General features: G+C 38.2%; 1 protein-coding gene across 5 annotated transcripts in view; it reads right to left on the bottom strand.

Annotated features, from left to right (window-relative positions):
- The window catches only part of LOC139747405 (WD repeat-containing protein 44), an 88,594-nt gene that overhangs the window by 36,111 nt on the left and 39,910 nt on the right, over positions 1–12,573 (bottom strand). For all 5 annotated transcript variants that reach the window (XM_071659731.1, XM_071659733.1, XM_071659732.1 and 2 more), the window contains one exon: positions 5,291–5,427. In XM_071659731.1, coding sequence (XP_071515832.1) covers positions 5,291–5,427 — 137 coding nt within the window. The remainder of the gene's footprint in view (positions 1–5,290; positions 5,428–12,573) is intronic.

Raw genomic sequence — 12,573 nt, 5'->3', positions numbered from 1 at the left:
TTTTTACATGATTTTTATCTTTACAGCTAATTCTTCATGTATATCATGGTAATCACAACAAAATACTAAATTCATATACTATTAAACACTTTTCTTGAAAGGCATAGATTCAAAACACTGTATTTATGAGGTCAATCACATGAAGCTTAAAAAAAAATCCAGGTTTGACAGATGGCAGTGTGCATGTAGATTTGCAGTTGTTTTACATACAGGGGTATACTCCTGAATGTTGCTTTAGAAGAAAATTTATTCTGTTGTTGTAAGGTAAATCTAAATTTTGCAGTTGGGGGTACTACTGTTTATTCAGATAAACAACAGAACAATCAGGTACAGAGGTTACATCCTAGACTAACACCTACCAACCACCGCAGTCCAGCCATTATCTCACTTAGTCAGATAAAACCAACTCTTTAGATCTCATGTGCAAAGAAAAGAAAAGCATAAACATTTACAATAGGGATAGTAACATTCTGTCTCTGCAGTTACCAAGCACATCATTAAACACTTCCTTCAAATTTCTTCATCCTCTCTCTCAATCGAACTGCATCTCATCTCAGTACAATTTCCTCAATGATTCAATTTCTATACTTGATATAACCAACAAAAACAAATTCTCAATACATCACAGACCGAGCCAAATGGAGTGACCAACAACTCATCTGTATCAAACAAAATATAGTCTCCATAAAAATTCCGATGAAAAACATTATGGACTTCTAGTTTCCTAACTCATAACAACACCACTGACATCAGTTATATGCATGGCCACAGCACTTCTGGGCCAACTTTCAAATGCTGAGTGAGAAACGTTTTCCATACAGCACATGGAGGTTCTGAAGTCCATATCTATGACTGTGACTGAACTACATATGAGGAAGCTCGATCAAGAAAATCTGTGCATCAAAAAAAAATAATGATCTCATAAGGATGCTTATCCTTAACTCTAAAAGTATGCACTTTCTTTTATAACTGGAAGTTTTCACCTAGCAACATCTTTTTCTTACAGTGACAGATGTGCTATGGGAAAAACATGTCCCAGTCAAGGTTATCTCAGAAGAAAGAAAAAGTCCAAGAAAAGAAAGTATAAATTAATCAGGATTCTCCAGGTGTTTGTAGACCTGATTCTTAAAGGAAGAACAGTTATATGATGAGAGAAAGACAAAAGGAAGAATATTTCACAACTTAGCTGTTTGAGGGAGGAAAGAGGTATCATAAGAGCCAATCCTCAAGTGGCCAGTTTTTGAACAGAAAGTGTGGGAAGCAGCAGCCAACCACATGCTATGGGTCCAAACCTTAGGGATCAAACAGCTCACAAGAAAGATGTCCAAAATAATTGCAGCAGTACAGAAAGACAGCAGCAAGATCACAGCATACAGAAAGGGAAGGTTGAAGAAAGGAACTGCCAGGAGAATTAATGAGATTGAAGGCTTCTGACTCCATTCTAATCAATTGGAAGGTGGACGAGGAGCCCTCCCAAATTTGTGAGCAGTATTTTGGAAGTTTTGAAGTCCATATTCTTTTCAATATAAATTAATTCTTACCCTGAATGGACAGAATATTAGGCAACTTGGTTTTGAAAAATTTTTATTACTAAAATAACCTGTGTATCATGAAAGAACATCCTCATGAGCATATCAGCTAAATAAAAAGCATATCTATGTCCTGGGAAGTGGGATGGATGTAGCATGGATGAATATGTAATCTAGAAGGCACACAATCTTCTATCCATTTATCTATCTATGTCTCTGATGCCCATTCCCTCTGGAAACTCCCAGCAAGGGAGTTCGCTACAGCAAAAGAGCCTCCACTTATCCCTGTCCTTACATGCCTCCCTCACATACACCATCCTATGCATTTTTCCACCATTTCTCTCCCTCCAGTACTCTTCCAATATATTTCCCTATGTCACAGGTAGTCTCCCTTTCACACCAAGCCCTTTAATTGTATCATCATACACATCTCCTTTTAAACTCAGTCTTGCATTCTTTCCACTTGCCCAAACCACCTCAAAGTATTACATTTCACACACTCTACCACTGTACAATTCATTCCCTTTGCATTACTTTCCATAGCACATCTCTAATACACCTCCTCATTTCTTTCTTCATTCCATCTAGCATCTCTAATACACCTCCTCATTTCTTTCTTCATTCCATCTAGTCATATCGAATGCTCCTCTCCAATAGCTCATTTCTACAGCCTGGATTCTTGATATCTGTGATTCATTCCATGCTTCATTCCATGCATATACCTAAAATGTTTTGAAACACAAATGGAAAATCATATGCACTAATATAATCTTATCATCTATATTTCTTTTATCATACTTAACTGCTGTCTCCTATGTCAGCAAGGTAGCACATGGAAAGAGATGAGGAATGACCCAACCCACCCACATACACATGTATATACATAAACACCCACACACATGCACATATAAATACATATACATATACATATATATACTCCATCCTTCCACCTCCAATCTAGTCTCCCGCTTCTCCTTCTTCCTTCCACCTCTGACTCATACATCCTCTCCATTCTCTCATGTGTCCAAAGCATTTCAATACACCCTCTTCTGCTCTCTCAACCACAAACTTTTTGTTACCACACATCTCTCTTACCCTTTCATTACTTACTCAATCAAACCACCTCACACCACATACAGTCTTCAAACATTTCATTTCCAACACATCCACCCTCCTCCGCACAACCATATCTATAGCTGATGCCTCACAACCATATAACATTGCTGGAACCACTATTCCTTCAAACATATCCATTTTTGTTCTCTGAGATAATGTTCTTGCCTTCCACACATTCTTCAACGCTCCCAGAACCTTCGCCCCCCCACCCTGTGACTCACTTCTGCTTCCATCCGCTGCCAAATCCACTCCCAGATATCTAAAACACTTCACTTCCTCCAGTTTTTCTCCATTCAAACTTACCTCCCAATTAACTTGTCCCTCACCCCTACTGAACCTAATAACCTTGCTCTTCTTAGCATTTACTCCCAACTTTCTTCTTTCACACAATCTACCACACTCAGCCATCAACTTCTGTAGTTTCTCAACCGAATCAGCCACCTGTGCTGTATCATCAGCGAACAACTGACTCACTTCCCAAGCTCTCTAAGCCACAACAGACTACATACTTGCCCCTATCTCCAAAACTCTTGCATTCACTTCCCTAACCACTCCATCCATAAATAAATTTAAAAACCATGGAGATATCATGCATCCATGCCCCAAACTGACATTCACTGGGAACCAATCACTTTCCTCTCTTCCTACTCATACACATGCCTTATATCCTTGGTAAAAACTTTTCACTGCTTCTAGCAACTTACCTCCCACACTTTATACTTTTAAAACCTTCCACAAAGCATCTCTATCCACCTTATCATATGCCTTCTCCGGAGCCATTAATGCTACGCACAAATCCATTTGTTTTTCTAAGTGTTTCTCACATACATTTTTCAAAGCAAATCCCTGGTCCACCTGCCAAATATTATAGCAGCCTAGCCTAGGCTGTGGGTCAACAAAGCTGTTGGAAGCCACATCCCACTGATCCACATAGCCCCTATAGCCTGGTTGGTTTTGCACATTTTATAGGTCCTTATCCAAGACCTTATATTTCTCTCTTAGCTCTCTTAGTGTTTCTGACAGCTACAGACAAGGTGATAAAAAGTCCAAGGCCCCAGAAATTAAAGTGATCTCATTTTTTGTGCATATCAGATCTCTGGATTTCAAAGGTAGTATTAAAAAAGTCTTCCATATCTGTAATGCCACCAGGAAGTCATTTCCAACTGTAAGTTAAGGAACATGCCTTCTAGGATTTTCCTGGAGTAGATATACCTTTCCTATTTTCACTCTTAGGAGTAACGAGTGACTGGTACAATAACGCAGGTTGATATTCAAACAGATATAGGAAAAGTTAAATCATCACGTGGTAAAAGGAGCAGTCCTCTATATGATTGTCAGATGACAATGGGAACCATTAAAGGAATACAAAGAAGTGATCACTGATTTGTCTGTCTTAAGCAATAAGAGGCAAGAGGATACTGTAAGAACTGCTAACAGATACAAGAGCCAAATGCTCTTAAGGTTAAGATTTTAAGGTTCTATCAATATGGGAATGCAAAATCACTCTATGTTCATACAATAATCAGCTACTCTCTGACATTACATAAAAACCATAAGTATATATCAAGAGCGTATGCATTAGTCTGCTAAAAATAAGCTCCATGTATAAAGACACAATAATGAAAATATAACCAGTTCTTCACCAGCAGGAAGATAAGCAACAAAAAAAAAAGGGGGGGGGACGAGGTTAACAAATGTTTTTTCAAGCAATAAGTGCTCCAAATGGGAATTCAAATCAACTCAAAACATCTCTAAGTGACATTTTGGTAGCAATCTCTTTGAAGAGGTGATGACCATTCTGTTTGGCAGTTTAATAGTTTTACTTTCCTTATGATGGGCCTCTATGCAGCCCATCTCTCAGACAGGTCACGGACAAGTTTGCAGTTGTCAAGTACAGAAAAGTTTGTGTACATGGTACATAACTCAAAGTAATATCCTTATCTGATATTCCCAACTATTCCATGAGTGTAAAACTAAATCCGACCTCCATACTATATTTACAATAAGACAAGCATGAAAGATTTACAAAGAGCACCATGTGAATAATTCTGTTTAATATGATTAATGGAGCACCAAATTTCTGCCACAATTATCACAATCTCAGAATTCTATGACCATCTTCCTATGTCTATAACTATCTATCAGAGACAGCAGGAAAGACGGGTGATAATCTTGTGGATTATAGTAAAGCTATCTCAACATACCACACAGTAACTGGATAAAGAGTTAGGGAAAGGGAAGGCCTTAGTGTAGGGATGGGACTGAGAGTTCAGGTGAGGATGAGAGGAATTTAGGAGGGGGAAGAAGAGGTAGCAGGATGGAGAAGGCTAAGGGGTAAGATGAACATAATGAGGCCACAGGCTATGACGAAAGGGGTCCAGTGGGGGAGGGGTGGGGCAAGCAGCCGGTGTTGAATGGGTATGCATTATCCAGTCCCATCTATTCCAGTTTCTATCTAACTCAAATTACACAAGCAGAGCACTTACCTGCCACAATAGAAACATTAAGGAATGAAAATAATTTAGAAATCAGAGTCTTACACTCCTGAAATTCATAATGTTTTAGTTTATAGAACTTTGTGGCAAACAAGAATGACACAAATGGACAATGCAAAATAACCTTCTAAACGAGAGTAATATACATACCTGACATATTCACTGGTGATTCTCATTATATGAAGAGAAAGAGGGTTGAGGGCCTGTGGAAGGCACTTCTCAGCATCGCTCAGAGGAATTCTTTCACCAGTATCAAGATTGAGCACAGTCACTTGTTTCAAAATTTCCTGAAAATGATAATATTAAAATATGCAAAATCAAGGTAGCTTCAAATTTGCACTTTAAAAAAATTAGTTGTACTTAACTATGCATAAACCATATTAATAATATCACAAGAATCAACTGCAGCAGTTAAATATCACACACTATGATCTATACAAAAAGAAAGTTAATACATTAACAGGACACACATGCCTCTGCTCAAATACAAATAAAAACATAAAGTTCCATTAATCTAACATATGTGCACACATGCATTAACCCTTAAACTATTCCCCTCATCTTCTAATAACACCTATAAGCCTGCTCAACACTGTCAGATAATTCAAATATTCCTGTCTGTCAAAACACTAGCTTATTATCAATTATACACAGATGCCACTATTGGCCTACTGCCATTACTGAAAAAAAAATCCTACATCTTAGTCACCCACAGCAAGTCAAAGAGTGTATATACATCCTCTTAACATGATCTCATGTGTACACACTCATTATGGCAGATAGTTTCAAAAGAAAATAAACAATCTCCGTAGCATTAATGTTGATATATTCAGCGCAAGAAAGTTTTTGGTTCATTCATTCATACAAAACATCCCTCTCGGTACATAACATATAAAAGTGTAAAAAATGTATATGAAAATTATGTAAAATATGTTATTTTGCTTTGTCGCTGTCTCCCGCGTTTGCGAGGTAGCGCAAGGAAACAGACGAAAGAAATGGTCCCAACCCACCCCCATACACATGTATATACATACACGTCCCCACACACAAATGTACATACCCATACATCTCAATGTACACATATATATACACACACAGACATATACATATATACACATGCACACAATTCACACTGTCTGCCTTTATTCATTCCCATCGCCACCTGTCCACACATGGAATAACATCCCCCTCCCCCCTCATGTGTGCGAGGTAGCGCTAGGAAAAGATAACAAAGGCCCCATTCGTTCACACTCAGTCTCTTGCTGTCATGCAATAACGTAAAATATGTAAGACTGTAAAAAAGATGTGGTGTTACATCATGCTATGAAAAAATCACAATCTGCACGATGTGATAAACTGTACACAGTAAACTCCCAATTTTCTACAGAACATTAATAAATGAATATGTAATGGAAACCTACCTTCTTCCTTTGAGACTGGAGTAGTTTTGGGAGTACCAAAGACTACTCTCAATCAAAAGATAAGAGCTCCAGGTTCACCCAGAGTCACTTGAATTACTTTCTGGTCAGATATGTGGCATACATGAAATGCACGCTACACTGTCCATGCTCATGATGCTTAATTATTTTCAGCTTTTCAGCAATGCTGAAATGTTTTCTGAACCTCAGAGCACATGCAAGAATGATATCACTCTTATCTAGTATGGTTTAATCCCTAAAATACTCCTGAGGGATATCTACAAGCTGGGCTCCTCTTAATGGATATTTTCATATCAAGTTTCATAAAAGCCTCTATTTTAAGGTTGCACACCAAGCCTGGGTGGTGGCTGAGGTGGCAGTGCATTATCATTTCTCCCCACAGTCAGTCATTTTTCAGCCATGCTAAGAGAAGCACTTTCTTGAACATTTCTCTAAAGAATATTGAGTGGTATTTAGGTAGATATAGCAGACATGGCCGAGGAGGATTCTGAATTACTTGCTAATGATCTGTCAACAGATCATGTGTTGAGCGATTTTATGAAAAGCAGCTCTCCCAGCATCAAAAGCTATCCAAGAAGTGGTAAGGAAGGTATTTTTAATAAAAGAGGAGGCAGTGTTGCCAGTGTCCACTTAACTTTGACAACACTGCATCTGACTGGTGCAACTGGTAATTTTGCAAACTTTTATAATTTTCCTGTTGTGAAAATTTATCAATGATTCATGCTGATAATAACAAGAAATACTTTACTATAAACAACTAAACACAAAAATCAGTTATAAACTATTCAGTGTAGTCAAAATAAATAATAAAAAATGCATAGTAGCAACTAACGTGACACCAGGCCTTACTACTGCACTTTTTAGCACATTATGCTGAAAAATCTACAAAATTTCTACATGTTATCAATGAAAATAAAGGATAAAATATACTACCCTAGTGACTGTTTCACTGTTACATGAATTCTTTGAAAGTCAGGTTTATACAGATTCTAAATAATGTGAAAAACATATATCCTGAGGGCTGAAAAGGAAGCTTTAGTTAACAGTTAAAGTCTAATACAAAAAGAGAGGCTCTTGAGCCATAAAAACACTCACATTACATGAGAACATGGGCATTAAGTTTGTTTATGTATTAACCAAATAGGTATCTATCTCAGACTGACAGGCAGTGACTAAGGTGTTATTTCATCTTGAAATTTTTACCTAAAATATCTTTATAGAAGTAAAGGTACAAAAAATAGTGGTACCCTATCAAACTACTTTACAGTAGTGTTAAACTATGTGTATGTTAGTATAATGACAAAACTATGTGTATGTTAGTCTTAAAAAAAAATGAAGTGATGCACAAAAGACATGTTCTTCTGAAGCCATATCCTGAACTACAGTTGAAAACTAACAAACAAGTCCATTACATCACAAACTCAATTAAATGGGTCCTTTACTTACCAGACTAAATTTGCAATGTAATGAGTGTTCACAGAAACTTCAATCAGATCCTAAACTTAGTCCCATGGGATCAAAAGATTCATTACAAGCTGAATTCCAATGCAAAGAGGTCCATGAAAACAAAGGTTTACTAAACAGAATAAAATCATACTTTCAGAACACATATCTAATACATATTTACATAGATAAGGAGCACCCATTCTGCCAGAACAGGCCCTCCCCATCTACTCAACACCATACTACACCAATATAGAAGAAAATATGCTACTTTTGATGGTATTTCTTTTAGCCATTTTGGTGTGCAGTTGATTTTTTTTGGCCTCCCCATGAGCGTAAAAGATAGTAAAACTTCCAATACAAGAAAAGGTAAAAGAAAAAACTTTAAGAATTAAGACTTAACGAATCCTAATTTAGGAAAAACATATTACCAAGGCCAAGCCTACGTAGGTAAGTTATATGAACTTTCATTTCATAATTTTTTCATTCATACAAACACAAATCTATTTTTAAGCATTTCAAAAATACAAAAAATAGATTATCCCTGGGGATAGGGGATGAAGAATACTCACGAAATTCCCACTTGTCTAGAAGCGACTAAAAGGGGAGGGAGCTGAGCTGGAAATCCTCCTCTCTCAATTTTTTTCTTTTTTTTAATTTTCCAAAGAAGAACGATGGGGGGCCAGGTGAGGATATTCCTCAAGCCCATCCTCTTTCTTAACGCTACCTCGCTAATGCGGGAAATGGCGGATAGTTTAAAAGAAGAAAGAAAGATTAATCTACCAAACTAGCTAATTCTAAGGGAGGCATTAGTGCGGCAGGGGCATAGCATTGATGATATGGGTGAGGTTGGGTGCTATTGTCTCAGTGAGTCTCTATAAAGAGGAGCATAACCATCCACTGTGATTGCACATGGGATAACATGTAGACTGACATTCACAGCACCCTTTTCCGTAACAGCAGACAAGGCGTTCATGGTACCCTACTATGCAATGACAGATTGATATCCACTGCACCGAAAAGTTTAATAAAGTATAATATTGACATAAACTGTAGAGAAAAAAGAATTTGGGTTTTCTGTTTTTTTCACATAAGGGGATGAACAAGTTGGAAATTACTTATGTTTAAGGGTTAATAAATGTTCAAATCATGAATATCATATTATACAATCATAAATCAAAAAACGAAATCTAGGTTTTGAAACACTGAAACACCTTTTCTCTCCATGACATATATTTCCTGGGAATATGTTGTCATGACCTTCCAACCCTTATGATTTCCAATGAGGAGGCACTAGCCTTCACTCACCCTCTGCAAATCACTCAAATGTGATAGCCACCTGCTCATTCTGGGCCTGCCTTCAGCTAATCAGCATCTACTATCAGGGTGAGATCATCATTTCCAACCTATCCAAGCTCCCAACTCAAAGATTCACGTGTCACTCTAAAAGGCAGTCACAGAAGAGGAGATACGATGTTTTTCAAAGAAAAAGTGGGTAAAGTACAGCATGGTAAGAAAAACAAGAAAAAATGCATGCACAACTTCACCTCTAAGAGACATAAGTGTTTTCAATTTTTCAAAACCTACATCTGTAGTCTGTCCTCCAAGTATAAGAGAATAACCACATGGAAAATGAGAATCCTTCAGATAAAACTAAATCCAAAAGGAAAAATAAATACATTCAATGATGAGTTAGAGGAACACTGAAATCCAACTCTCATGAGAGAGGAATCTACACAGACACAAAGTGTAGTTCCACAATGTTTAAACTAAGGTATGATCTGAAAAATTTGGAAGACTGCCAGACACCTATTCTTCATTTTCTCCACAAAAAGTTTCTGAAGAAAGTCAAGGCTACATTTCTCACATCAAGTGTTCCAGCATAAAACACAGATTAAACCAATAACACATGCCTGTTGAATTATGTGGTTTCTCTTGGCCATAACTCCTTTTCCATAACAACTTACTTGAGGTTCATCAGGGATTGACTTCAATGATTAAATCAGTATGCTTTAAATGTTTCTGAAGAAAAGACGGACAGACACCAGGAAAACAATGCTGGAAGGCATTGATGAGCTGAGTGATGCCGTGCAGAGTGGCATCAACTGGTTGCAGTGAGCTGTATAGGTATGCCACTGGAGATGAGACAGTGGGCTGGGTGATGCTGTGCATGATGGTGTCAGTGAGCTTTATGCACAGCCGAGACACCAAGAGGATGACATCAGTGAGCTGGATGTAAAGCGGGATGGTTGGCTGCTGGAAATGTGCTAAAGAGTTGGGCAACACTGTGCAGAGTGATATCAGTGGCCTAGAAGAGAACAAAATTATTGGCCACTGAAGAAAGACAACTGAGCAGGGTAACATCAGGATGCTATTGGTGGTCAGATCCGTGCTTGCAACACTGCCTCCACTTGTGCTAGAAACACCTCCTGCCTTATCTTGGTCAACTTCTTTTGCCAAATGAGTCCATATAATCACCCTCCAGACATTCCAAAGACAGATCATCATTATCAATTAATTCAAGATCATCTTGCCAATCTTCTACATCTTCCAAAAAGCTGCTCAATTTCCTTCCACATAAACTCATGATAATGTGCTGTCATTGACATGGCTAGAAGACTGCTTTTCAGGAGAAATAATCATGCACTGCCGACTTGGAAACCACCTAGGATTGACAGGCAGCCTTGAAATAAAGGTACAAAACTCAATTTATGTATAAAAGTCACTCAACTTGCATAAATATCCATCTATAGGAGTTATGGATTATAATCTGTTGCAACCATGAGCTATACACAGATTTCAAACATCATCATCAGTGACGATTCACCCCCAGAAATTTTTACAAAATCAAGTTACCCAACAAAATATAGAGGAAAGACTTATTTGGATACACGTATGGCAGCTGGAAGAAGACCCATACATCTGGCAGCTGCAATCATAAACTTTCAGAAACACAGGAAATAAAATGCAATTTTGATGGAAAGCAGTGTTATAGAGGAATCTAATGATGATGACGATGACTATGACTAACTTTGTTTACATAGTTATATGTAAGTTATACATATAAGTTATACATAGTTATATGTAAGGTAAATTCTTCATATCTTATATTCATAGGAAGCTTGTCAACCATTTTCAGGGAGTCAGTGATGAAAAAATTTGGTCATCAAAGTCTAGTTTCAATCTACAAAATCAATCACATAACCTCAGCATGGTTTTCCTATCTGCTACCCAGTGTAGCAAGACACTTGCTTCACAAGATTTTGTGACTCACTTTACTTGTAAGCTTTTTAATATGAAGGGCGAAAGGCAATCTCCTATCAATAATCATGTAAAAACTTTTGCCTCTTGTTCGCAATGAATTAGAATGTCTTTCAGTAATACATGTGAAACTGCTAGTCTTTAAATGATCTTACAAAATGGTTTTTTCTTTTTTTTTGCTGTCTCCCGCGTTTGCGAGGTAGCGCAAGGAAACAGACCAAAGAAATGGCCCAACCCACCACCATACACATGTATATACATACGTCCACACACGCAAATATACATACCTACACAGCTTTCCATGGTTTACCCCAGATGCTTCACATGCCCTGATTCAATCCACTGACAGCACGTCAATCCCGGTATACCACATCGATCCAATTCACTCTATTCCTTGCCCTCCTTTCACCCTCCTGCATGTTCAGGCCCCGATCACACAAAATCTTTTTCACTCCATCTTTCCACCTCCAATTTGGTCTCCCACTTCTCGTTCCCTCCACCTCTGACACATATATCCTCTTGGTCAATCTTTCCTCACTCATTCTCTCCATGTGCCCAAACCATTTCAAAACACCCTCTTCTGCTCTCTCAACCATACTCTTTTTATTTCCACACATCTCTCTTACCCTTACGTTACTTACTCGATCAAACCACCTCACACCACACATTGTCCTCAAACATCTCATTTCCAGCCCATCCATCCTCCTGCGCACAACTCTATCCATAGCCCACGCATCGCAACCATACAACATTGTTGGAACCACTATTCCTTGAAACACCCATTTTTGCTTTCCGAGATAATGTTCTCGACTTCCACACATTCTTCAAGGCTCCCAGGATTTTCGTCCCCCCCCACCCTATGATCCACTTCCGCTTCCATGGTTCCATCCACTGCCAGATCCACTCCCAGATATCTAAAACACTTTACTTCCTCCAGTTTTTCTCCATTCAAACTTACCTCCCAATTGACTTGACCCTCAACCCTACTGTACCTAATAACCTTGCTCTTATTCACATTTACGCTTAACTTTCTTCTTTCACACACTTTACCAAACTCAGTCACCAGCTTCTGCAGTTTCTCACATGAATCAGCCACCAGCGCTGTATCATCAGCGAACAACAACTGACTCACTTCCCAAGCTCTCTCATCCCCAACAGACTTCATACTTGCCCCACTTTTCAAAACTCTTGCATTCACCTCCCTAACAACCCCATCCATAAACAAATTAAACAACCATGGAGACATCACACACCCCTGCCGCAAACCTACATTCACTGAGAACCAATCAC

This window comes from Panulirus ornatus, chromosome 68 (genome assembly GCF_036320965.1).
Source record: "Panulirus ornatus isolate Po-2019 chromosome 68, ASM3632096v1, whole genome shotgun sequence".
NCBI classification, from domain to species: domain Eukaryota; kingdom Metazoa; phylum Arthropoda; class Malacostraca; order Decapoda; family Palinuridae; genus Panulirus; species Panulirus ornatus.
This window is presented reverse-complemented; position numbering and strand designations above follow the sequence as displayed.